Source organism: Salminus brasiliensis, chromosome 4, assembly GCF_030463535.1.
Source record: "Salminus brasiliensis chromosome 4, fSalBra1.hap2, whole genome shotgun sequence".
Lineage (NCBI taxonomy): Eukaryota > Metazoa > Chordata > Actinopteri > Characiformes > Bryconidae > Salminus > Salminus brasiliensis.
In genome coordinates this window covers 4,622,800-4,650,587 of record NC_132881.1, presented here as the reverse complement: position 1 = coordinate 4,650,587, position 27,788 = coordinate 4,622,800, and the positions used below count along the sequence as shown (strand labels likewise).

Here is a 27,788-nt window from a genome sequence, read left to right as displayed (position 1 = left end):
TTAAGAAGTACAGGGTGTTTATTGAAAAGGACAGTACAACCGTGTTCCTTCCACATGGAAGTCATCACGCCCTCCATAAACTCTACTTTGTAATTTTTTGTTTGTTTGTTTTCTGCCCATGCCACATGCTGAGAGTATAGAGACAGAAAATTCAAAATTGAAAACTGGGGGTCAATCATGAATAAATACAAAGGTATTATAAAAGGGACTTTTATTGGGGACACTTTCCTGCCGGCAAACTATAGAGAAAAAAAAAAAGTGTGTCAGTAGGAAACATTTAGTAAGAAGTCTGAACAACAATCATGACCTGGGGCTTTCATTCTGAGTAGTGTTGAAGCGCAGTATCGGTTTCATTGTATTGATTGTAAATGACTGGTGATGATTAGTGAGGCTGCAACGCAAAACACAGAATTACGCTGAAACGAATGAGAAATGGCTTTAATGATATAAAATAATGCAGAATCAGAGCATTATGTGGCTCAATAATGACAGTGGCTCATAAAAACTAATTGTGATGTGCTTATAAGGCAACGTAAAATATACATGGCAACTAGGGCAATTTTTGGTATCACTTACATAGGACTGAAAGCTACACTGAGAATTCTTGCATTTACTACGATTACACACGTAATCAACATCATTCTTAGTCAGTGAACACTTCTACTTTGTACTTCTACACAAATTAGGCTGCTTTCACACCTAGGGTCCCATAGATGCGTCACGATTTACACAGCAGCACTGCTTGTGAATTTATCTACACCGATGGGAGCGGTGGTCTCGAAATGAGGGGTGTTCAGGTCAGTTTCTGGCGTGTTGCTGTGTATCTTGGCAACGGAAAACACAGGAGGAGCTCCACTGACTGAAAACAGCCTAGGCAGACGTCAACAGTCAGACGGTCGTTGCTATCTTGGCGGTGAGTTGTCAACACAGGCGCGTGCAGCCCGACGCTCGTACCCCCCCGAAATAGCAATCCTCCAAAGTCAGACCTCACCTGGCTCTTAAAGGGAACGACGAGAGACACGCTGATTGGTCTATTACTGCATGTTTTGCAGAGAAACACATCCATTATTAATTAAGAGACTTAATACATGACTTTTTCTGTCGTTACGACAGCAAAGACATGCCCGAAATCAAGCTGCGGTTGGCGGCTCATTCGCTGACTGGTCAGTAAATAAGTTGGGATTCTGGAGCTTGATTACTTTACGCAGCATACTATAGTCAAAAAATCTAAATCTCTGATCTCAGACAGTATATTCTTGATTAAATGTATTACCTACCCATTATAAAGCATGGAAAAATCAAATACCATCAAATAATCCTTACTTGAGGTCTACTACATTATGATTGGTAGGTCACATCACCCTCAGTTTGAATGGACCATTCAGACTGTCCAACCCATCATAAATCTGCTGTTATTAAAATGATATGAGAACATGGTCAGATTATAATGAAGTGGGCTATATATTTGCAGTACAGGGCTCTGGTATTGGGAGTCCCTTGTTTGGTATGGACCACCATAAAAAAATGTGTGTTCCCACTAGCAGTGAAGGTGCTAGGGTGCAGGTAGTGTGTTCACACTTGTTAAAACGAACCAGATTAGAGAAAAGGTTTGCTTGGTCCACACCAAGCAAGGCAAGTGTGAAAGCAGCTTTAGCCAAACAGCGGGGTCCCGAAGTCTGAGAGCACAGGTCATCTAAACCTGAAATAAATCACAAGAAAGGCCTGAAGATGAAACACCAGCGATTCTGCAGAATTTCTTAGTAAATATCGATATTTGAGCAAATTTGAGACACAAGGTCTCAAGACGTGTTTTGAGGTGAAGCTGCTGATCAGACGACACTCAGGTGGACCTGACCTTCTCATCAGAAGCCTGCGCCTGTGCTTTTCACTCAAATGTTGATGAACGTGGGGGAAAATGTCCCATTAAATGAGAAAAGGATGCAAAATACAAGTATAAGGAGTGCTCGCAGACTTGTGGTTAGTAAAAATAATTTAAGAAAGCTAAACTAAACCCGATACCGTCAGAGCGCACTACTTCTGCAGAAAGGGAATGTTTACATTTGGGGAAATACGGAGCTGGAAGCACTGGAACGGCTGCGTGTTTCCCAACAAGGAAGCAAAAATAGTGCGTCTGAAATTCTGTGCGTGGAAGGTTCAATTCTAGAACGGAGCCTTAATTACAGTTTAACTTGGCATCAGTCGCTATCAAGAGCCCAAGTGGGGGAGTTAATTAGAGCGGTTACTGCATTTCAGCAAACAAAACAAGCTGACGTGTAATTGAGAGAGGGAAGGAGACAAGCATGGAGAGTTCAATTTAGTTTCGACTCAGCCGCCTATGACAATCGGACGGCTCTGCAAACCGCCAGCGAGAGGCTGCTTTTAAAATGCAAATGTTCGAGTGATGTTTCTTTGCCTTCGCGACCTACTGGTGACAGTGACTGACAGGCCGTCTCCCTTGGCGTGCATCAAGTTATATTCTGTAGTCTGCTGGAGGAAAGTTACAGCACAATTATTGTGAGAACGAATGTAAAATGTTGGCTGTTGAGAGTTTGGCAAGTTAAAAAAAAAAAAAAAAAAAAAAAAAGATTATTCAATGTGATTAAAAATAAAAATGGGCTGTTGGAGATCACGTACATACATTTGGGATTACAGACATTTCTGATTGAATACATTCAGAATTGAACACATAGCTGAAACAGCGCTGAAGGGAGGTGCGTAGTAAAAAAGTTATTATAATAATAAAAAAATAAAGTGGAATATGAAACACTGGAAGGAAAGTCATTGTATAGCCGTGAAGCATTTAGCAATAATTACACCATTACAACACACTACGTGGAAGACGGTATATTTATGTGAAGAACAGCAGCAGCTGAAAAAGCCATTAAAAAAAAAAAAATTATTTAGTAATTCATTCATTTCAACCGACAGCATTTAACAGCACTGGATTACAATTCATGTTACTCACACAGTAAAGTGCAAACACCAGAGACCACCCTTCATTTACTGAATTCCCAGCCAATCGATCCATTGAACACAAGAGACTGGAGAGTAGATAAATGTACCCGCAAATCTGGGATTCCAGGTCATGCTGCTTGCCATCGGCAGCCAGGGTCTGAGAGAGCACAACTGGCCTTGCTCTCTCCCTGGTGGGTTGATGGCACTTCCTCCCTACTCCTAGTGCGATGATGTGTTGGTCAGCACAAGCGTCTATTGGCTGTTGTGTCGGAGCTGGGGCACATTGGCTGCCTAGCAATGCTTCAGTGAAATTCAGCAGCAGCTTAAAAAGAGGAGGTGGCAGGTTAGACATGCTAGTCTTTACCCTCCTAGTGTTGGGGGCATTGCTAGTGATGGGAGGTCTTCCAAATTGGCTAGAAAATGGGGAGTTAGAATTAGAAAATAAATAAATAAATAAATAAAATGGGACCCCAAACAAGCATGCAGGACCACCACACCTGCCAAGATATACAGCACTTAAAGCCTTCATCTTTATATAGCACAACCCATGCTTAACACCTCTGTCTCTGTCACCCATCTCTGACCCTGGTGGGCAATCACTATGTGGGGCCAATGTGGAACCAGAGGCCAAAGCGTTCTGGTTCCCAGTTGGGCTACCCACAACGGACAGACCACCCAAGACGAGGACTCCAGACCTCAACATCAGTCAAATGGTGTGGAGGACTAGGAGAGATGGTGAGAGGCAGCGTCCGAGTGTGAAAGTGACTCTCCTGAGAAGAAAGGAAGTGGTAATTGGGTGGTGGTAAAGATAAAGGGTGGAGCGCTAAACACTCAAATATCTTTTAGGTTTCGGAGTCATTTTGCGGTACATACTTTAACATACACTTTGACAATCAAATGAACGAAGGGTGGTCTCTGACCTTGGCACAGAACTATATGTAGTTTGCTGCAGAAACACCAGCATCAGGTTTAGTTATATAACAAACAAACAAACAAACAAACGTCTTTTTATGAAAGCTTTATGAAGCTAATTTCTTTCATTTGTATGTGGCTCAACCGACACCCATGCAAACTCAAAAACACTCACACTATGTGTAACACTGCGGATGGCACTAATGCACTGTGCAAAACTTCATCCGCATGGAAGTAAAGTCCTCCTGTAGCACTGAGGAAAAGCTCAAAGTTGAGAACGTACAGCACGTCCGCACAGTGAACCCAAATCGCTTAGTTTTTTGTACAAATGGCTGTGCCCGTGGCAAGCCTTTGTTTGCAGAGTGCTCGGACTACTTACACTACCTCTCAAAAGTCTGTAATCACCACTTCGACTAATGTTTTAATAATATTAAGCCTTTTTAATCATAAATATACAGATCATTGTATTTGTCAAGTGACCACTCATCCTTCATTTAACAGGACATTCTAAGTGGGTTAGCATATACTGTCTAAAGCAGTTCTTTTCTTTTCAAATACATTTGTTTCCATGCAAATACTTGAAGAATATGTACCTTTTCAGTGTATTTAAACAGGATTTTGCCCCTCCCATGCAGTCAGTGGAGACACAAGGGAGCCAAGTTGGCAGTTTTAGGAGGATTAGGGCTTGTCAGGGTTTCTGCTTCATACCTTAAAGGGTTCAACTTGGTTAGGACTAGCTAACTAAACTACAGTCAAAGTTCAATTCATTTATTTCTAATCAGGACATCCCACTGACCTTTCTCCGCCTGCCTTCCTCAGTATCGGTCCAAATGCGACGTGATTGTTTCAAGTGGTGGCAAAAGTCCTGAGATACATTAAAAAAAACTAAAACAAAAAAAAAAAAAAACCAAAAACCTCTAAACACTAGTTTACCCAAGACGCTGAGGATGATATGAAGAGCTGACATTAGTCTGAAACAGTCTAGCATATAGAATCTACACCCTACAGTGGAACAACTGGCAGAGCTTAGCATACCTCTGCTGACCACATATCTCAAATAGTTGTTTTAAGATTTTATTACGAGGAATTTGGAAACACTTCCATTTTTATTGGTCTGGTTATTGTGGAAATGTTCACACAATGCAAGAAACTGAGGAGTTTCAATGATTAAAAAAGAACAAAACAGAGATAAATGTGGTTTTATGTGTTTTTTTAAGCTTTAAGCTTGAAATATCACATGTAAGCCACAGGAATGAGAATCACAGCAAAGAAAAACCTTTATACTGCAACCGAATGCTGCTGTTTGCAAGTGTAGGGTGGGCAATAAGACACTGTGTTATTGTTATCATGATAATTTACAATAATATACAAATATCAGAATCAGTAACCAATCACTATAGAAAACATGTGCGCTGTGGTTCCATTTCATTAGGCCATGTTCTACAGAAATGAAGCCAAAACTGTCCGCCATGTTGTCAAATTTGCAACCAGTGTCTGCATAGTGAAGCAGAAAGGTGGAGCAAGACTCGCCTACTCTTTTGGTAGACCCGTCCTTCTTTCTCAGATCAAGCCTCAGTGTCCCAGACCGCCTTCACTGAGCTTACACTGCAGAAGCAGAGCGGATTTTAATCCTCTGGATTCCCAGTTTGTCCAGTAAGTGGACGCCCCAACAGTAAAAGTGCAGCTAATGGAAGGGTTTAATAACTGATTTCTAGGGGGGGAAACAGAAAATGAGCCAATATTAGCAGGGGGAAAACTAACTGTTGGAATTTGGAGACACTGGACATGGACGAGACGGAAAAAGGGCTGTTTTGATATTGAAACATTTGGGGACGGGTGGAGCTACCTTTTATACTGCAACCAGCCAGCAGAGGCGCTAGTTGCTTCACCTTTGAGAGACGTTGCACGCTGTCCATGCTTTCTACAGCCATTGATAGAAACGTTAAATTTCATTATCAGTATCGGATTACACAGTAGCATCTCTCTCTAACGCCATTCGACTCCAACTGTAGAGAAACTACATTCTAATGATGTTGTAACTTTTTCTTCTTAAATATTAAATAGTATTTATTTACTTGTGTTTCTTAACTAGTTCCACTGTATTTAGTCTTGTCCACACCATTTTGTCCGGTTCAGCTTTAGCCAGCATCAGTTACCTCCACAAAACAACTTATCTGATGGATTCTTAAAGAGCCCAGCCAGAAGCAAGTCACCGCCAGACAGCAGTGAGCCTCATATCCCAGGTGAATCACTCAGTCAAAGGGGAAATACTGTAAAAAGTAAGTTCCTCTTCCTACTGAAACTGAACGCTTGACAGGGTGACAACAGTTTGACAGTTTCTTTTCAGTGCAAGAGTTTTAAAGAAAATGTTTAATGTTTAAGCAGCGTCCAGCTGCGTAGTCGAGCACTTAGAAAAGAAAGTCAGTCAGTCACTCTCCTTCTACATTTGTTACTATTGGGGGAAAAAAAATCTAAGAAATGAACAGATCCAATGAATTATACCAATGACATGGAAGAACGCTACCAGCACAGCGTCCTGAGATGGTGGCATATCTCACACAGTAAACGGCTTGGAGGTTGCAACCTCGGTCTTGACACGTAACTCTCAATACACCAGATATGTTCATTAGCTGTGCAGATCGAATGTAGAAATACAGCAGAATTTCCATCGCTTTTCCACAGTCCAGCAGTACCTTACACAACACGATCTGTAAACAAGTAACTGTACTGTAGCAAGCAAAACGCTGCACTTGTAAGTTGGAATGAATAATTGAATAAGACTTTAAAAAAAAAGGCTGATGAGATGCATTTGCCCCATACAGTCTTCAGCTTTGATTCATTTTTTGAGGACTATTAAAAGTACATCAACCAAACATTAAAATGTTTGGCTTACAAAGAATAAAAATACAATCAGGTCTAAGAAGAGAAGGAGAAAGTTGATCGAATCATTGGAAAAAAAAAAGTACAAAAAAAAAAAATTTATAGCTAATACAAAAAAGAACAAAACATAGGAGGACAAAATGAGGAGGGGGGAGGGGGAGGGGCACATAAAAAAACCTACAGTATACAGGTCAATCTTTAAGGTTAACTTGCATGACTATTTTTGACTCTGCGTAAGCTCTCAATAGATCTGGCCATTAGTGCAAATCACTTCTTAGTGCTGATGACACTTAAACCCAGCAGGTTTAGGTTTGGCTGAGAAACATTCAGAATCAGATCTTTGGAAACAGAGCACCACAATCACTGCAAGGGTTTCTTGGTGTGTGCAATGTGGTGGTGGTTAGTTTTTTGTGTTTAATCTGGCTTTTGTTCGATTCAACAAGGACTTACTAAATATGCCTCCAAAATAACACTCAGTAGTGTAACTGTGTACCACTCCAGTGGATCAACACATTACATTCCAAAATGTAAATACTAGCACATAAACTATTATTATCATCATCATCATCATCTTGTCTGATAACACAATTCTACCCAACTGACCACTCAGACTGCGTAGTCATGCAGCCACTAGTGCTGGAATTGTCTACATTTTAGAAATTCACATACAGCGGATACCACCGCTGCCTCAGATACGGGATACTGGAGGTGCAATTCCACATCAGGATCAGCACTGCATTATTAGGAGTGCCACAGTTGGTGTCTGAACATCACATTCACAGACCTGAGAGGCTCTGTATAAGGATGTATGCTAAATAACTTTTTTTTATTATTATTATTATTATTATTATTATTATTATTCTACACCACTGGTCTCCAACTCACTTTCCTTAAAGTTTCACCTCCAACCCAACTCTAACAAACCTCATTCAACTCATGAAGCACGTCCTGAGGAAGTAGGTAGATAAACCATCTACTGTATGTTCTATTGTAGTTGGATTGGGTGAAACGGATTACAGTTGGAGCTAGAAGGTAGGTAGATCTCCAGGGGCAGGGTTGGTGATCTACCTGGACCACTGTTCAACACAGATTGGTGCTAAAAGAACAGAACTTTCTCACTGCCTGCAGTCTTTTAAACCTCAAACTGATCAACTCTGATAATTTATATGTAAAAAGCCCAGCTGTTTCAGTGTGGGAGAGTGCACAACATAAGCCCCTCCCCCTCCCTGCCCACTGTACTCCGTCTGGCTCAATAAAATGATCAAGAAAAGAAACCGAGGAGCTTATCGGTGATGCAGTTCTAATTTCTGATAAGCTTTTGTCAATTCAAGTTTTTGATATTTACTGAAAATCGCTACGCCCAATGATAACGACACCTAAATAATAAGTAGGGATGCACCGATCTGATATTAGGGTTAGGTATCGGTCCCTTTATAAACAAATTAGCTTGACTGAGTATTGTATAATTAGGTCGATCCATGGAACCGATCCTTTTACTTTAATTTGGTGGTGCGAGACTGCACTAAATGTGCAAATAAATAAATGACAGATGGCAATTTAGTACATTTATATCCGTGTTAATTTGTTATATTATATAAAGTAATGTTGAAGTTAATCCTGACGCCTTAAGCCTCTCCCACATGGTGAGGAGTATGGTTTATTAATTCATCAATGGTATTGGACTGGTATCGGGTATCGGCCGATATGCAAAGTTTATGTATCGTATCAGAACTGAAAAGGCCGGATCGGTGCATCCCTAATAATAAGAAATGGTTACATATCAAACTGTAAATGTTGATGATTTGTCATGTCTGGTTGTTTATATATGAAAAAAAAAGTAAGTAAATGGTTATTGATATTGATATCAGCCCATTGCAAGTACCAGATTGCTCGTACCCTCTCCCCAGAATTAACCAAACCATACCATACCAAACCAAACCAACTCCAGCACCAGCTCAAATGATCACCGTTAAACGACAGTAGTGATAATGACATTCCGTAACTCGTAAAACATCGACAGCAGAGCGATACCGTTCGGTTAGACAGTCTGAGCTCTGCTCTTCCGTCTCACAGCACAGTGTAAACACACTTCAGTAAGGGGGCAGCGTAGTTACCCTGTTTCTAAACAGCTAGCGGCCACGGGGTCACAGTAAACTGCGCTCAGCCTTTCTCACCGGTCCTCAGACATCCAGTAAACACAACACATGGCTATTATACACAGTAACGACTGAGCACCCTCAGTGCGCCCTCGTAGTCCGCTCTGCCACGTACCCACGAAGGCAATGGATGTGGCCGAACTCCGACAGCAACAACACTGAGTATGTGTGCGGTGATGAATACGGTGCATTAGAAAACGGACAGTAGAAGAGTCAATCCAAAGGGTTTAAATGTTTGTTCAGGGTTTTTGCCACAGTCTGTTTTCCGATCACAACGTCGGCCTCCTCGCATGAGGAAAGGTGTGTTTTTTGTTCCTTTTTCTTAAATAAACTGTAAAGATATACGTATGCGTACCTCACCCAAACTTACGTACCTTTTAGAAGTGCGTTTGGCATTGGCACAAAGCCGTAGTCCACCATCCTTCATCCGATAACCCATATTTTATATTTTATGTATATATATATAAAAAAAAAAAAAACATCAGTGACAATCTCAAGCTGTCAGAAATTCTGATTACATGTAACCTCAGCAAGATCGGCTTGTAATCAGAATTGCTCGTTTCAGTTTCTCGCAGCTTTTGCTTCCGGGCTAACATCCACACCCTAGTGGTGTGAAGGTGAAGTTCACCTCTACTTCTTGGAGATTTTGCCCGCTTTCCTCTTGGGCTCGTACGGCGTCCTCAGGATGCTGGGCGTCTCCTCCATTACTCTGACCAGCAGGTTGTCGATGTAGTCCTCCAGCTCGCGGATGTGGGCGTCCTTCTTCTTCACCACCTCCTTCTGCTTGATCAGCTCCTGCACCACCTCCCCGAAAGAAAGGCCGCTGTACACCGCCATACTGGTCTGGAGCTGCTCAGCCTCCTGAACCGTGTGAAGAAAACACAGAAAAAAAAAAAAACTTAAATTAACCACTATCATAACTTTCCGCTCAAGCAGAACTTCATTGTTATTTGGTCCTTCAGAAGCTCTTGTCAGAAGCACAGAACCCAAACATACCATTCTTCTTCCATTTCCTCGCCAAACCACAAGGACAACATGGGGAGATTAATGAAAAGCTTTGAACTGCGAGCGCAGATTCTACATCAAGGTCAGTTTCAATAGCAAATATATCAAATTAGCAGCACTGCAGAGGTTTCAACTCTTAACATGTGCAACCTGTAATATTTCCACTGTCTGCCTCTTTACTAATTAGTGGTGCAGCATCACGACGTGACCTGTGTGTTATTACTGCATTAAAAGAACACTTGCCAAGTTTTATGGCACTGAAAATAAAGATTTTTTAAAATGATGACTTTCCTATTCCTAGCCATGACTTTTTTTTTTAAATACATGTGAAACTGCTTCTTAAAGCTTTTACGGAAACAGCTATTAAGCATAAATTTTTCCATAAACAATACAACCTCGTTCGTTAGTTTGCACCTTCATACTACAGTAAAAAGACTACCCAATCAGGTAAGTTTCCTTATTTCCGTTCCCTATAATCCGTTCAGTAAAATCCCTTTATTCTGAGTATTAGTTTCTATAATGAGACATTCTGGACTGATTAATTTCATTTAGATGAGACTTTTATTATATCACTGCCTGTTTATGCTGCATTGTAAAATACCTCCACGCTGCAGACCCCCAATGCTTCTATTTACCTTCTAAGAACGTGCACACTGCTGCCCTGGGATTAAAATAGCTTTAGCTATAACGTCCATTAACAGTGTCATGAGGATACCACATAACGCTCTGAACACTGTGGTTAAAACAAAGACTCTGAACTGGATCGGGATTAAAATAGCTGATACCCGATCCACCGGCATCCCTACTTTTGATGCATGTACATAAAAATATTACCGATTTTTTATGATGTGTTTAATACTGGTTATACTACTTGGTGATAAGGCTGGCAGCTATTTTAAAAGGCTAATATGCTAAACCTTTCTGATACGAGCATTTAAAAAAAGTGGCGTATACACTATTCCGGATTTGGGTCTCTACAGCAATGATTTTCTATATAGCACACAGCCCAAGTCATGGAACTGTGGCTTCTACATCAAAACAATGTACTAAACAACTGTATGAAGGAATGAAGTATGCCACCCGTGGATGAATATAAATAAATGGCTTTATTGGATTTTTAGTGCCTTAATTTTGAACAGAAGTTATTATTTCATTGGCAGCAGGGAGCCATGCGGGACTCCCATTCTCTCAACTCACCAAGCTAAATAGCCATGCATGCTCATGTTTAGAGGCAAGGCACCTAGAACCTAAAAAGCCTCAAAATTGGCTGTAAAAGCAGGTTATGATACCCCCCCAAGGAAGAAACATGGCTATCAACACGGCATCACTCCTTTTTACCTCCAACATCAAATCCAGCACTTCCTGCTGTCACCAGGCCGACAGCGATGCCCGGTATCAGATGGGCAATTACAACGTAATACGCAAGACATCTCTCGTTAGCTAAAAATGAATCACTTTCGGGCTTCTCACAGGCCGAGTAAGTCGGTAGCTGATGTGTTGTTGGAGACGGATGAGTGTTCAGACTCCTAGCCAGCCTCCAGTCCTTACCCTGACCCAGAACCTTGACTAGATGAGCTGACAAGAGCAGCAATTAAGATTAGCCTTCTCAGATAACAATAATAAAGATAAAGCCACTGACATTCCTTCTCTTTTCCCTGGGGAAACAACAAAGAGCGCTTTCGCCTTCATAAAACTGCCAAAGTGAAGATGTTTTGTCTTCATAAAGGTTGCTTGGACGAGTTCCCTGAATTTGCCTGCCTTCGCTAATCTCTCGAAGAAAAACACGCAAAACCGCGAGGATCTACGCAAACATCGCTTCGAATGACGGCCCTCCACCGGCCAAGAAAAGCCTCCGGCCTCGGAACGAGACGCCACGTCAAATAACGAAGGCGTTTCGCCGGGGTCGGCGCGGCGCGAGGACAGGAGGATTTGGAGGAAGAGGACACTGGGGCGAAGCGGAGAAGCACTGAGGCGAGGGCTGGCAGCGCCACTGAAGGGAGCCCAGGAAATGACCATGAACTAGCAAAGCGCTGACGAGCAGATTTGTGCAATCAGGGGAAGCGGCGAGATAAGACTTGCACTTGGCATTCTCCAGTTGTCTCATTACCGAAGCTAATGAGGGCCTTTGCGCTGAAAATCTAAAACTCCAGTCCTTTGAAACGTCTCAACCGGCTTCCTCCCCCTCACGCTTTAATTAGGTCCTCACAGTGCCATTTCACAGACGTGTTGCTAACGCGGTCTCGGCGGCGGGTGAGGAAAGCCATTTTCAGAACTGTGTTAACCATTTAAACATCATTTCAGTCTCCCCTCGCGCAAGGTAAACGCTCCTCCGCGCCCGACATAATGACAACAACCACTACTACAATTACGACAAAGCCAGACACGCCACCTCCTGCCCTGAGCTTGACCTGTCACACCAGCGACAAACTACACGCTTCTCACAACGGCATTTCCAATTATTGAAAGAAGCGCACCAGCTTGTTCAGTGGCTCCAAAAAAAAAGAAAAAAAAAAGGAAAGAGAAAGGGAAGCACGTTAATAACATCACACCATTTCAAATTACACGTAGATCAAAGAAGATGAGCAGCTATTTCAATCTGTTAATTAGATAAATGGTAGTTGAAGCAGAGTGTCACGAGTCATATCGTGGCAGAGATCAGCGTCATGTGCTGCTGTGTCAAATCGCACTGCAATAAATCATTAATTAAAAGTTCTGGCAAGTTGGAACTTTTCTTTTACATCTAAACATATAAAAAAAAGAGGCATCACTCAGCAGCTGCTTAGACTGCAGCTGTGCATGCTGCATGCATCCCAACGCTCACAAGTCTGGAATCTCAGGCCTTTAATAGTATTTAAGCAAGATAAACGTGTCAGGTAGTTCTGATCCGGATGGTCCTGTACAACTTCACAGGCTGGACACACCTGGACACACCTGGTTGAATGAGAGCTGATCACTGATCTGATCATTGATCATATTTTTGCTTTTTAAAAGGGGACACTGGGGACACCATAGTTAGGATGCCATAGATTTCTGGAGGACTTTCAAGTAGGCCTGAGTTGTAGGTTGAACTGAAAGGAGATGAGATGGTTATAAAGGCTTTAAAGGTTATTTACTGGTTCTGCTTAACGAGTTATTGTGTATATATTAATTAACATTAACTGTAACTGCATGGTTTGGGAGGTATTTTTATCCTCACACGGACACACACACAGCCACAGTCCTACAAATTAGGCCTACTACGGTGGATACCCATGTGTCCCCAGTGAAAATGTTTTTAGTATTTTAATATGAAGATCAGCACACATTCAACCAGGTGTGTCCATTTATTTTACTGCAACTGTGTGTGGATATATATATATATATAAATGAATATAGTAAAAAATATCTATAATTGACAATATTATAAATCTCACAAAATAAACATACATTTTAAAATGATATAGATATTTTGTCCCGGTCCAGTGAATACCAGTGACTTAACAGGAGAGGAGGCAAAACTCTTCTTAACTTTGTTTATTCCAAGTCATTTAGAGTATTTCTATTGGTCCAGGGTTCAAACCATGGACAAAAAAGTCAAAAAAAGTCAAAAAATAAAAAAATTAAAAAAAAGGAGATACATGTTTTTCATTGTACAGCAGCGAGAGCAACCTACTACACTCTTAGTACTACACAAATGCTTGAAATACTGCAATACCTCTCAGAAAACAGCTTGTAATATTTAGATTTAGTAGATCGAGATTGAGTGCGGATACAGGAATGCTTAAATGGATCGGATATCAGCTAGGCCTGACTGATCCAGCTCAAATCCTTGGCTTTTACCCCTGTGTTACCTAGGTGTTTGAACAACGTGCCCTCTAGCATCCTGTAGATGCCACACAGACAGGCATCATTCCCAGCATTTAGCAGCAAGAAGAGTTTTTCAAGGTATTAAAGTGGTATAGAGTCTGCAGTGTGACACTACTTTACAGTTTGACAACATCTGAGGGACACATCATTAGTCCAGGTGAAGGGCTGCATGATATTATTGGGGGGACTTAATGATCCAACAGGTCATGATTATTAATTATGCACTCTGTGTATCAAAGACTGGAGTAAAACAAATGGCACTGGGCAGATCCAATCAGCAGCTGCAGATTTTTCTGTTGTATCCATTGTGCCCGACATTGCACATTCTGCGATGTGACTCCATATACTGTGCAGTCCTACCAGGCTTAGGTATGTAGAATGTGAGAATGCAGCTATAAACAGGTAATTGGACAAACTCAGTGTCAGCCAATACTCAGTAAGGCACCCACGTGCATTAGGGTGGGCTATGCACACCGTAAGCGTAACACTACAGCAGTAACAGAATCAATGCCCCTCTTCTTCTTTTCAACCCCTAACTGATATACATGACAACTTACAGATTCTCTTGTGTTCTTCTTGCCTTGCTTCTTCTCCGGGGAGGTCTTTTTCCTCTGGCTCAGGTCCTCATTACTGATGGGCTTTTTCGTGTTCTCACTGCAAAAACAGAACAAAGAGAAAGCACCTTCTTTCAGTCTGACGAGGCATAAACCAAACCTTACCGGCGAAAAAGGGAAGGTAGATAACAACCAATTCTCCAGAAACCGACACGATCTAGGAGGGGTTGAACAAGCAGCGGTAAACACAGGCACAGCAAAGCATAGCTGCTGACCTATAAAATAAGCTTCATTATCATCAAACTGACCTCAATAATCTCATATCCTGACTGAGGTGTCAAACACAGCGACGTGGTCTTGGCCCACTGACAGGAAGTGAGGGGCAGTTAGGCGCTTTTTTTTCCCCCTCCCACACTCTATTGATGCGTCTATTTTCCGTTTCCCAACAATCGCTGTGGTCACCTACCTAGGCGGGGATGCCGCGCAGTAGTTCGAACGTGTGAGCGAGCATTATCTAAGTCAACAGGGCTTCCTGTGGACCCTTTCAGAAACGGCGTTTCCGAGAACTAATGAAGGAGTGTAATATTATAAGCCGCAGTAGCTACGCTTCCGTTAATTGCTGTGCAAACCGCCCATCAGACCGACTTCAGCGGTACAAGCGCTTTACTTACGGGGGAATTTCACTGACTCTTCAAATGTAAACAAAGTCTTTCAGAGCGCGATGGCTGTGAAACGGTTCACTGTAGTCGACTCGGATCTCTGTACGGCGGTGGTGAATGGAGCCAGACGTCGCCAAGACGACAACACAACACAAATACAGCCTCTTTATTTACTGTCCAAAACCACCAGCAAACCGCCACGTGTCTTCAGAGTTTTATGTTGCAACATCCAGCCAAGCCTTGCCCCAGTCTTGGCCGTGTTCGCTCCCTTGTTTACATTGTCTCCTCATGTTGGCCATGTGCTCCTTTGTTTTGGTTTGGTTAGGTTCTCCCTGCCCCACCTTTGTCATTCCCTTCAACTGTGTGTTATTTGTAGCCCTGCCCTCTTCTCATTGGTCCCAGGTGTTTCTCGTCTGCGCTCGGTGTATGTATATATACACACACGCTGATGAACCAAAACATTAAGATGATGCGAATAATGTTGATTACCCCATAACAACGGTGCATGTCAAGGCCTGGGATGCATGTTAGACAGTAACTGAACAGCTGGTTGTGTTATGTGTGTGTGTGTGTGTGTTGGGGGGGGGGGGGGGGGGGGATCAGTTGTGAAGATCTGAGCTCAACTGTTATGTCTAGACGACTGGGAGATGGGGGAGAGCATCTCCAAAACGGTAAGGCTTGTGCGGTCTGATAGGGGACAAATAAAAAAAACAGCGACATTGTGTAAGCCTCATCAATGTGTCTGGACAACCAAGGCCATCTAACATGGGCAGAACAGACAGTCGCATAGCTGCAGACCAGTCAGAATGCCTATGCTAACACCTGTCCACCATCAAAAGACCCTACAATCGGCACACTAGCATCTGGACTGGACCTCAGAGCAACAATAGGAGGGTGTCTGGTCTGATGAGCCTGGTTTTCTTATCATATATATATATGATAAGAAAACCAGGCTCATCAGACCAGATATATACCATATATATATGTATGTATATATATATATATATATATATATATATATATATATATATATATATATATATATATATATATATATATATATATAGCATGGCCAAGACCTCACATGCCAGTCAGATCCATCTTGCAACTGACAGAAGTGGAAGCATCTGCTGTAACGTCAGAGTGAGCTTTTTGGTGGTTGGCAGAAGACCATGAGCATATCTGTCAGGTGGTCTTAACTGATGTTTACAGCCTCCTTTGTTTAAACATGTCTTTTCGTCATTCGATGTTTGCTTCTGGATGTTGCTCCTTATGTGTTTACAGTTTTTCTGCACTGGACTGTAGTTGAAGAGCCGTTCTACAGTGTACCGGTTCAGTAAGTCAAGCCAGCCGCACTGAATTTTAACAACTTGACGTTAAAGTGAGGCTCTCCCCCCGGCTGTGGCCTCCTCCATGACCTGTGAGTCGAAGGTGGAGGAGCGGATGAGTGGCCTGTCAGGCCAAAGCCAGATAAGTGCTTAATTGAGTGGTCTATCTCTCCATCAGTTAACACTATTAGGGCTGAAACAGGCCCTGTTAGCCCAGCCTGCTTGGACAAAATGACGCCTAATGAAGCTGATAAAATCTTCCTAATGACACACCTTCTCCTCTGATTAAACAGGGACTTCTGGACCATCTCCACTGTCGAGCAGCTGGCTACGAATTTCAAGCAGCTCAAGAGTGAGAGCTCTGATGTTCCAGAAAGCGTTCTGAACACAGGATGTGGTGGACAAAACAAAACAATCAACCCATTTGTTTTGTGTTTTGTTTTTTTTTTTTTTATACTGCGGTTTCTTTTAAAAAAAAGAACAACGAAAAAAATATAAAGAGGTGTGTTCAGGGACAGGACACACTGTAATAGATAAGCAGGTGTATGTTTGGAATATGAGAAGCTGTAAATGATTTCTATTCCAGTACCTGGGCATGTAGTGTGGGAGGAAGGGGTTGGTGTCACTGGACGACTCTGAGGTGAACGGGTTCGGAGATCGAAGGTCTCCCGAACTGCCTGAGCGTCCTCCGTTGCCCGCCTTCCGTCCTTCTTTCTTTCCCGTCACTCGCTCCAGCAGGCTGACCTTCTCCTTCTTCTCCTTCCGCTCCGGCCGGTCCCAGTCTCCTTCGAAGGGGTTGCCTTTGCGTGGAAGCGTGGCGTACTTCTGCGGCATGTGGTCGCCGATGTCCGTGAAGGGGTCGCTAGCCGCCTCGCCGTCCTGGTAACCGGGCACCTCGCTTTGAGAGCGCCTGTGCGGGCCAACCCCACCTTAGCAAAAAGAGAGACGGTCAGCAGCACTGGAATAGTTTAATGGAAGATGGCATTTATAGCATTTCCTCGTTTTATGGAAGGTCGATCGGTGTATTAGAGCCTACTGCGCCTCCTATGAAGCTAATGTAGCTTACAATTAATGAAAGCTTAGCTACCAGAAGGATGCCACAGCTAAAAACAGAAGTAGAAAAAGCCTGAAATGTTATCCTTACAGTAACAATGCAATACAATACAGTTTTATGACGTTGATAGACACTGATAGACAAGCAACATTAGCCTCACAGCTTCATAGCACAACTGTAAAAAAGCTTTGGACACCAGAAGTCTTGACGGATTGACTACATTTGGAGAAAAGCAAAAATATGTAAATGTGTTGGTTTCTATGACTTCACAAAATAATTCATTCAGAGAAGGGCCACTTTCACAGCTTAGCTTCCATGTATGTTTATATACAGATTTATATAAATTCATTTATCAAAAAAAAAAGAAAAAAAAACATGAAATATTTGAATTATTTGAAATATATTATATTGACCAAAATAACTAAATTAGAATTGGTTAATTAAGCTGTAATTCTTTTTTCAGTAAAATTTCGGTTATCACACAATCATTAATGCTTTCATTTTTACCAAATGATACTACTGCAAAAAAATTAAAGTACTCATGATTATCTGATGAACTTAGTCTTGTGTAAAAATGTTTTTTTTTTCTAAGACTTAATTAATAAATGGGTTAATTAAGCCACAAAACTGTAAATATTTCTATGTTTTAATGTAAAATCATTAATGCTTTCAGCCAATAATTAATGCTTTCATTTTTTGGCTCATGATCATTTGATAAACAGAACATCTTAATTATTAATCAGTTGTAATTTTGCCTATATTGGAAAAGTTTTAATATTGATAACAGAAAATTAAAACTGGTCAATAAGGATGTAAAACTGAATTTTTCCTCTTTTTTATGTTTTTTTTTTTCCTAATGCAACAATCATATATGTTTTAGTGGTTTTGCTAAACCATAACCTGGTATTTGGGACTGTAAACCTACACTTGCTATTGGTGTTCAAATCAAAATTGTGTTACTGTAAGAACCGGACTTGGCAGACTGTGAATAGACTGTGCACCCCCCTTACCACTCTCTTCTATGGAGTTCATGGAGTCCAGCTTGGGCCTGAAGTGGGTTCCTATCAGGTCCGACATGGAGTGGGCAGCAGAGAGTTTCTGAGTTCCGGCTAAGAGAGAGCGCTTGGGTCTGGGCTCCACCGGGCCAGCTGAGAGGTGCAGATGCTGGTTGGGCAGGCCCTGGGGAAGCTGAGGGTCGGTCTCGCACTGCGGCGAACGGGGCAGGATGGCAGACGACGTGTCAGAGAAGGCACCGTCATGTTTGCGGCCCTTCATCTTTTCCTTGAGCTTGGAGAAAGGCGAGCGCGGCTTGTCCCGCATGGAGAGGTCGAACATGCTGGCAGTCATGTTGTTCCTCATGAACTGGATGCTCACCTGGATCTTCCCCCTCTCTTTCCTCTTCTTGCCAGCACGAGAGTCTAGGGTGTACCAGCTAACAGAGGAAAAAGGGACAGGGGGGGGGGGTACATTTATATATGTATATATATAGATATTATTTCAGAACACTGCATGAATTACTACATCTCAGAAGATATTATTATTATTATTATTATTATAATACAGGAATAGACATAAACATACATATTTATATTTAGCTCCACTCTCTCTCAGACTATACCTGTCTCATAAATGTACATATCAAAGAATTTCCACAGATCCCTCCTGTCTTTGTATATTCTATATTTTGTTTGTTCAGTATGTATATAGTTTTGTTCTCCTGTAGAGCATCAACCTGAGCCTCACCACAAGCATTTCAATGCATAAATGTCCTGACATGTTGTGCAAATGACACATAAACCTGAAACTTAATAATAATAATAATAATAATAATAATAATATTAAATAAAAAAATATTTTAAAAATCATTTTAATATAAGTCACATTTTCAGCCACTCCTTATTCTTGCTGGGGAAAATACTGTAAAATTACTTTATTCAAGAAGTGTATAAATCAAATCACGACATAAAGCTGAATCCTATCCCTAACTCAAGCTGAAATTAATTAAGTTAATTAATTAAGTTTTAAAACATGAATATTTACATTTTAATACCAATATAATACAACACAATTAGTTTGTCTGCATATAGCCTAGTTTTCCAGAATAATCTGACGAACAGCCAATTGGCCCACACTGGCACCATCACCTTTAGTCTCATTAACCCTTTAGACCCCTGTTCATAACAACACTACGGTCATAATTAACATCAGTTTTACAGACCCCAACACAGATCCTGGTGGGACTCCACAAGATACAGGCTTGCCTGAACTTGACTTTTGTGCTGTGGACGCAGGAAAGGGTTTCTTTAGATGATGATGATATTTTTTGTGGAGATCATATTAGTGCAGGTGTCGACGCACTGTAGTTTTGTAGTGTTTGTTTAAAAATAATCATAAAAAGATTATAATAAACTACTAATGCAACATTTACTAATTCATTTATGCATGCTTGGTGACGAGAAAACGGTAAATGTACACAGTTAGAAATCAAGTGTAGACTATTAGTGTTATAATGCCTCAGGTGGGGGAAGAAAACTGAGATGTATAGCTTGATAAAACTGTCCATTTCATTACACCTCAGCCTCCCCGTTGGATGAAGCCCCCACAGTGGAAAGTGTCTCTTTCGGGGCCGGCTCTGAATGTATAAATTCATTATTTAAAAGAAAAAGAGAGAGAGAGAGAGAGAGAAAGCACGGCAAGGGGGCAACGTGTTTGTCTGCTGAGAAACTCAATTTCACTTCACACAAATCCACAGGCTAGTCCATTTGAAAGCCTTTCCCCGGCCTGAGAACGCATATTATAGCAGGGATAAACATAATTCCCTGGTAACTGCATTGGTTCGGGACACATAAAGAATGTGAAGTAATACACCCCTGTCTAGGCCATTCCCCAGCTTCTGTTTGCTTAACCTCGAGTGCTTTCTCTTCTGGAAGTAATGTGATTGATGCCATAACTCTGTGAAAAGAAGGTGACATTTGCACAAATCTGGCCTTTGTTCGTTCGCGGCTTACACCGAGATTCGGAGATTAGAAAAGGAAGAATATTTCTGGGTAGCAACATAAATTACCGGAGGGTACGCTGCCATAAAAAGCTCTTTTTCCAAAGCCGCTTGGACAGCCTTTTTCTAATTCAGACTCGGGGTGAATCGCATAAAACACCGCCAGGGTGAGAAACGGTCTGTTCCGACCCAAAGCTATGTCAAACCGACATGTTAAGTGGAGTGAAGAGTCGTTTACTTCTCTGCTGTACGCTTTTCATGTGCGCCGGGAGTCCTGATTGCTTTTCAAGCTCAATGGTTTTCACACATGTGTAGATGGAAAACACAGAGATTGAGATTTCGGCCCTGTTTCCTGGTTTGGTCGACTGACAACTCACACATTTACACTTTTTTTTATGTGTTTACTACAAATCTACACTCATTCGCTTCAATTCAATTCTGTACACATGACTCATTTACAGAACGAAAGCAAGACCTAAAAGTAGACGTCTGCATCGGTGCTTAAAGGGGAAGTCCACCTACGTTTAAAACTTCCTGCATAATTGAATAACTGCGATTTAAGCAACCAACCAACCTCATTCCGGTGGCTTGGTGTGAAATAATTCATTGTGGAGAGACAGACTCATTTCTTTATACTGGTAGTGAATGAAAGCAGGGGTCCTGATGACTACAATGCAATTACAGTCATTTTATTTACTTTCCAGAACCACCAGTGAATCTCCACAGGTCCTCTGACTGACTTGGAGTCAAAACCACCTACAGGGCCATATATATATATATATATATATAAAAATAAGCTTATAGGCTTATTTAGGCCAAATGTTTGTTGTATTATAGGTTAGTATTGGCTTAAGCATCATGTTGTGTATTCATAACTTCTACTGGAGGCAATCAAATTTTTAGATGCCACCACTGACTTTCCATGTTTCTCTACAATCAAGAGTTTTTTGCCAAACCACCTTAAATTAATATGTTAGGGATGTCACGATATTACACATTTTGGTATTTTGTTAAATTGGTAAATTCTTTGATCAATTAAACTAAATATTATTCAGTTTAAAAAAAAAAAGCTTTTAAAATAAAAAAGGTTTTCTAAATTAATCTAATCATAATAAGTCTTATGTAATGTTGTAGGATGATTTTATTCAAATATATTTGATATTTTATTATACCTTTATTTGCCTACAAAGTATTCATGGGAGACATTCACCCATACCAGATGTTATCTCCAGGTGATCCTAGGCTAATTCGATAGATCTTAATTTGAGACGTACACATGAACTAAATTTAGATATTTGCATGAATTTAACCACGTTTTAACCAAGACTGCACTCCCACCTCTAATGGTTTAGTTCTCTTTGCTTGTAAAGACTATAAAACAGTACATTTTTGTTGGAACTTTTGTTGTGAAAATGTCATAATTTTGATGAGTTTGATTGCTGATTAGATTGACAGTTTTTTATAATAATAATAATAATAATATATAATAATTGACAGTAGTCCAAATGAAAAACCTGAATACCCTTTAATATTTATTTGTTGTATTCGTTATGCATTTATTAGCTCATTTGTTTCTATCGCTTTTTAAAAGCTGGAATATTCTGATATTTAGGGAGCAAACAGGTCTCAAGTATGTCTGTCATGTTTTTTGAATTTTGATATTGAACAAAGCATCTAAATCACTTAATTATGTGGAAATAAAAGAAAGAAATGAACGAAATCCCTCTTTAACTACTATAAATATGATGGAAGCCAATGTAACAGAAGTAATGGCACCCATAAGCATTTGTGGGCTTCTGTGGGACTGTTTGACTCAAACCTGATTATAAATGGGGTCACACACATACTGCACTTCGGCCAGACCAGCAAATGTTAGCCCCCAATCTGGGCACAATTAGCAACATTTGTCGGTTTTAAAGGACAAAGTGGTCTATAATATTCAGACACAATGCAGCAATAAGCCATTTGCTATCATAAAGAAGCTCCACTGTTCTCCCATTAATCAGTTAATCACAGCCCTCAGAATCACAGAACTATACCGATGGATCACATCCAAGAACAGCAATTGTCTGTAATGTTAGCTGGCTTTTAAGCGTAGTCCTGTGGACCCACTACCCTGCACAAATTCAACTACTCCCTACCACAATACACCTGATCCAGCTCATCAGCTAATCATCAGGCCCTTCCCGAGCTGGATCAGTTATGCTGGGGCAGAGAGTAAAGTACCTGAAGTACACTGCTGATGTGCACCAGCACAGTCAGTAGACGGCTCAGGGTAGTCTTTCAGCCCATCCCCACACACAGAAACCAGACAAGAGAGGACTGAACCTGTCCTCGGGCCCAGAAGGGCAGCTCTGAAGTGCACAGGACGAGATCAGGCCAGGGCCCCTGCCCTTAGTATGCGAGTCAAGGCCAAGATAAACCTCCCTGGGTCCTGAATTCACAACACACTCCTCCTCAGCGTGGGCCGCTGGGAAACGTCCATACAATCAACAAACACAGGTGTGCGATAATTAGGGCCCGTCGAGCCCGACGTCAAAACGGACTCTTACTAGGTGTCAGAAAGAATCCAGGGCCAGCCTGGGACTCCAAGGCCCAAAGGCTTGACGGCTCAGAGGCCGAGGAGGGGCTTGGGAGGGGAGATTTGCGCTCGCGTCAAGCGGGTATCCGCTCGAGTTACGGTAAGACGAAAGCCCCCCTAGGTGTGCTTCCACAGAGCGCTTGAGTAAATAAAATAAAAGCCTGGCAGTGATTATGACATATCGTGCCACTGTCTCTCCGGCTAAGGGAAAAGGCTGTAATGTGCTGGAGAGGTGATGATGTAGCCTGTATGATAATTACCAGCAGATGGGACTCTGAGCTCCACTCTGCGATGGCTTGGAGGTAATTCAATTGCAAACTTCTGCATGACTGACAAACGGCCAGATTATGCCACACGGGAGATTACAGTATTCCATCAGCTGGGGCTTTCCCTCTCTAATGCAGTATAATACACTGTATCGAATTCAGATTGTAAAGAATAAAGGGTGTTAAAAGAGTCTTTGGATGATGGAGTCTATCGATTTGCATCTGCTCCCTTTCTGGACAAAACTTTACATTATTTATTATATTATTATTATTATTATTATTATTATTATATTACACATAGGTCCTTATCATGGAAAAACATAGAAAATTATTTCACTGTCTTTAACTTTGGGCCATTTTATATGCTAATTCAAGCTAATTTTGTGAGGTCAAAATATATATATCAGTATATTAAAATTCAGGCCACAATTAATTTAATTATTAATTATATTAATTTAAATAAATAAATAAATACAATAAGCTGCAGTCTGGACTGTTTGTCAGTGACTCGCAATACAGGGTAGCCAATCAGAAGAGATGGTGATCTACATACATCACTCCAAAAGGGGCACGCTGGCCAAAGCTACAACACACACACATGTATATATATACTACTTGAAATGTAGGATCTAATAGAAATGTAGGACATGGTATCTTCAGAGACCAAACGTTAATATTCAATTAAGGAGCGTATGACTGAACTGCAAATATGCAAGTGCACCAATAATAATAGTATCTGATCTTATAATATCTTATTAAGGCCACACTTGAGGTCACAGCTTCTGGTGTGTACCGCAATAGGCCACATGGCATTGCCCAACAGACTGAAAACATTACCCAACCTTTCACTGACTTTCAGTAGAGAGAAGTCATCTTCTGAAACATACCATTTATGGGCAGATTCGGCCAGCAGACTCTGGAGTACTGATGCACTGTTCTCCTGTGACCTTCGTGAAAACCTTTACCGTTTCTGAACAGTCACTGGACAGTTTGGAGGGGGAAAAAATGGGGCAGAATTGAATGAGAAGAACACCTCTCCAACTGTTAAGCACAGGAGTGGAGGGCTTATGCTTTGGGGTTGTGTTGCAGCCAGTGGCAGGTGGGAATGTTCCATACAGCTCAAAATTCAGTGCAGAAAATAAATATAATTAAAAAATAGAAATGTAGGACATGGCCTCTTCAGTTCAGAGAGTAAACGTGACTATTAAATGAAGTGATATGACTGAACTAGATCACCGCAAATATGCAAGAGCACTAACAGAAGGTTTAAATTTCCAAAAAAAAAAAAAACAGACGTCATATTTATCAGATATATCTCCTGCAGTTTTTAATAACTATGCCACACGTGACCTGAGAAATAAATTACAGGTCTCTACAGACTCCCTTACCGTTTTATTTGACTTCTCTAAATCAAAAAGAGAACTGGGGACTACAGATGGCTACATTTACAGCTGAAGGGTAACAACACATGCACAGAAATAGTCCGCGCTGCCTCTGCGTCGGTCACACAGGAACGAACGTGCAGCTGCGCGAATGCTTCACTGATCATGCATCCAAATACTGATGTGGGTTAGGCCTGGTCAAACAGGGCCTACAGGGCGTAATACGCCTGATAGTCACTGAGGCCAGACAAACCGGAAAGGAAATCTGTGCCTGCATGTTCAGAACTACTGTCGTCACCAGACTCGTTCATCTGCTCACAGGCTTTTCTGCTCTTCTCATCGTTCCGGTCATACAACGACGAGAGTACGTTTCTGGCCCTGCCGGTTTCCCTCCCTCCCACTGTGTGTACTTTTACATGACAATAATTTTAGGAAGGTAAATGGTCATAATTGTCTGACTGCCTTTCTAATCACATACTGTAAACGGCCTGAGGTCACCGATTAACACTGACACTGAGAGCGAGAGTATTAGGCAGGAATTAGCCAACGTGGAGGGTGGAGAGCCAAAACAACATGGACTACTGTATCTACTGTATCTACTGTATCTGATGGGTCAGTGTTTTTACTGAAACTGTAAAATATCTGAGACCAGGTTTATCATCTTGTAAATGTTACGATTTAATAAATATTACAATTGGACTAAAGAAGGTATATGGGTAGTAAAGCAGGGGTTCAGGAGAGCACCTTTTATCATACTATACTGGAGACAGGCTTGCTTGAGAGTTAGGAACAGAAGATTTAGGAGCCCCTCAGAGTTTAAGGGGTTAACAGGAATGACCATAACGCAAACTGAACATTCAGATGAAGTTTAAAGCTCACTTCAATAATAATTATCTTGCGGACAGTGATTTAGCCTGAGATGACCAGACTTGCACTCAGGCCATAATCATCTGACAGCTCAAGCACTCTAACGAACTTCTGCTATCGACTGAGCGTCCGCCGACTGCGTGGAAGAAAACTCCCCAGTTGCGTTGGTGGTCTGTTGTTGAGAAATCGGGCATGCCACTGATGACACAGGATGCTTGCAAGAATGAGGTGGACAGCCTACACACCGCTTGAGCGTAGAGAGGGGGGGAAATCACACTGATTCAGTGCTGAAATGTGACCGAAACGTGGGTGGGGCCTGGTGCCTGGAATTACAGGGTAGACTGACCAAGCACATCAACCACCAACACCTAACAGTGTTAGTATATTATCATATAAATAAGTATCAGTGTCACATATTTCAGGATTGAGACTGTGCTGTAATAGCTCTGCATGTGTGATTAACAGAGTGTTTCAGCGATGGTCACGCTGCAGTGTGTGAACCCCTGTGGTTTGATAGGAGCTGGCTCAGAAGTCGCTCAGATTGCTCACTAGTGGAACGTCCTTGCTAAAATCAGACGTATATAAAGTTTAAGAACGTGTGTGTTCATTCCTCTGGTGTCAAGGTGGGCTTTAGGGGTCAAATAAAGTGTCCTAAAGCTCAAGAACTTAGCAGCAGCCTTCTGCAATCAACAAGGATGGAGGTATTAGGTATTTACATTACTGTACAGTCCTTAAAAATGAGGCTAGTCATGTCTAGAGCACCCCTGGCCGAAATCCAGCACTGACCTAAGCACCGGTCTGTGCCGTAAAAAGGATTAGGCTGATGGATTTAATGAGATTACTTGGTTGGTTACTACTTTCGTTGATACTGTCCACAGTCCTGCAATACACTCCTAAGCATCTGCTTTGAGATGCCGTGTTACTGCCAGGTTTCTTCACCTACCCGGGTCGCCCAGTCCGGCCCACCTCACTCTCAGACGCTCCCGAATGCCTTCCTCACCTGGCTCAGGTCTGAAGCTAGACTACTTACTTGATTTTCCTCCTCTCCTTGTTGTCGAAGATCTCGTTAAGGTTGATGCTCTTCTGGCCCAGGAACTTGTCCATCCCGACCAGAGAGCGGTGCATGACTATGAGACACAGTTCGTAGACTTCGGGGTTGCCCTCCATCAGCAGACCCGGCAGCTCGAAGGAGGCCTCCTCTCTCCATACCGGGCTCAGCGTCTTCTCCGCCACCGAGGTGGAGTACTTCTCCTTGCCCAGCTGGATGATGGTGTAGGCGTCGTTGGTGCCGTTCTTGCCCTTCGACTGGAGCTCGGACGCTTGGAGGACCGTCACTTGGACGTGAGTGGGAAACCACTTCTGGGACTGCTCTGCTAGGGACATTGCGCTGTTGTTTGATGGACTGCGACTGGGACTGGGAACCAACTCAGATCGAATCTCCGGGCTGCTTCATTCCTGATCAGGTCTGAGAGGGCTGCATGACTCGACGTTACAAGGACGGCATTGGTGGGTATGTTAGGAGTGGAGGCGGTGGAGGTAGCCTACATGGTCCCTCCCTTGCTCTTCATCCAGGAGGAATCCTACGAGCATCTTATGGAGGCACAGCGGAGGCTCCACACCAGGAACCTGACATGGAAAGGAGAGAAACACAAAGCTCAGGAAAGGACCCTGGACCAAAAACAAGCTGCCGGCGTCTATAATAAAGCCTAATTCAGCCATTTCTGTTGGAAAATAGTGAGAAAATGACCAAATTCTTCATTCTAGCTATGAAACACCCCCCTGACTAAGCTTTTGACCATACATTTGACCATAACAAATAAAGATATATGAGCAGATGTGAGTAAAAACACATTAACTCGTGATATCCAGCTAATATTTGCATTAGGAGCTCAGGTCTTACTGTCAACACATGAAGCCATACTCCTAGTTTACCTCCCTCCCATGTTTTCCGTTGAAACGCAGCAAAACCACCGGCAGCGGATTACCGTCCGGCCCCTCCCGGTTGTCCACGTCTCGCTTGAATCGCCGTTTCTTGTTTATTTGTATTAAAAAACAGATAAATAACAACAAACCCCCCCAAACACGCGCAGGGTCCCCTCAGAAATGTGCCCCGTTAAAGCCTGCCCTTCTCTCCGCTTCCTCGTGCCTCATTTCCGATGACGCAGCCCGATGGGGGCGGGGCCAGAGCGCCGCGCCCGTTGCCGTGGAAACTGCGAAGTTGCTGTGTTCACACCTTCAGACTGTCCGGGGTGTTTTTTTTTAGGGGGGCTGGAGGTCAGGAAGGGTCTTTTACCTGCTCCCAGGAAGGCTGCTGTGCATCCCGTGCTGCATGCTCGCACGCTGTGAGC

At 42.1% G+C, this 27,788-nt stretch overlaps 1 protein-coding gene across 2 annotated transcripts; it reads right to left on the bottom strand.

Moving 5' to 3' along the window:
* Positions 1–27,560, bottom strand: rab11fip2 (RAB11 family interacting protein 2 (class I)). Of its 2 annotated transcripts, XM_072677368.1 has the most exons (6): positions 27,373–27,560; positions 26,471–27,066; positions 18,360–18,781; positions 16,885–17,224; positions 14,312–14,408; positions 1–9,764 (listed from the first exon to the last, which is right to left on the bottom strand). In XM_072677368.1, exons 2-6 carry the CDS (start codon positions 26,821–26,823, stop codon positions 9,534–9,536), a joined length of 1,443 nt encoding a protein of 480 aa, XP_072533469.1. In that variant the 5' UTR covers positions 26,824–27,066; positions 27,373–27,560; the 3' UTR covers positions 1–9,533. The 2 variants fall into 2 exon arrangements, with proteins under 2 accessions (XP_072533469.1, XP_072533471.1); XM_072677370.1 differs by lacking the exon at positions 27,373–27,560 and having other exon boundaries at positions 1–9,761; positions 26,471–27,068.
* Positions 27,561–27,788: the final 228 nt, after the last annotated feature.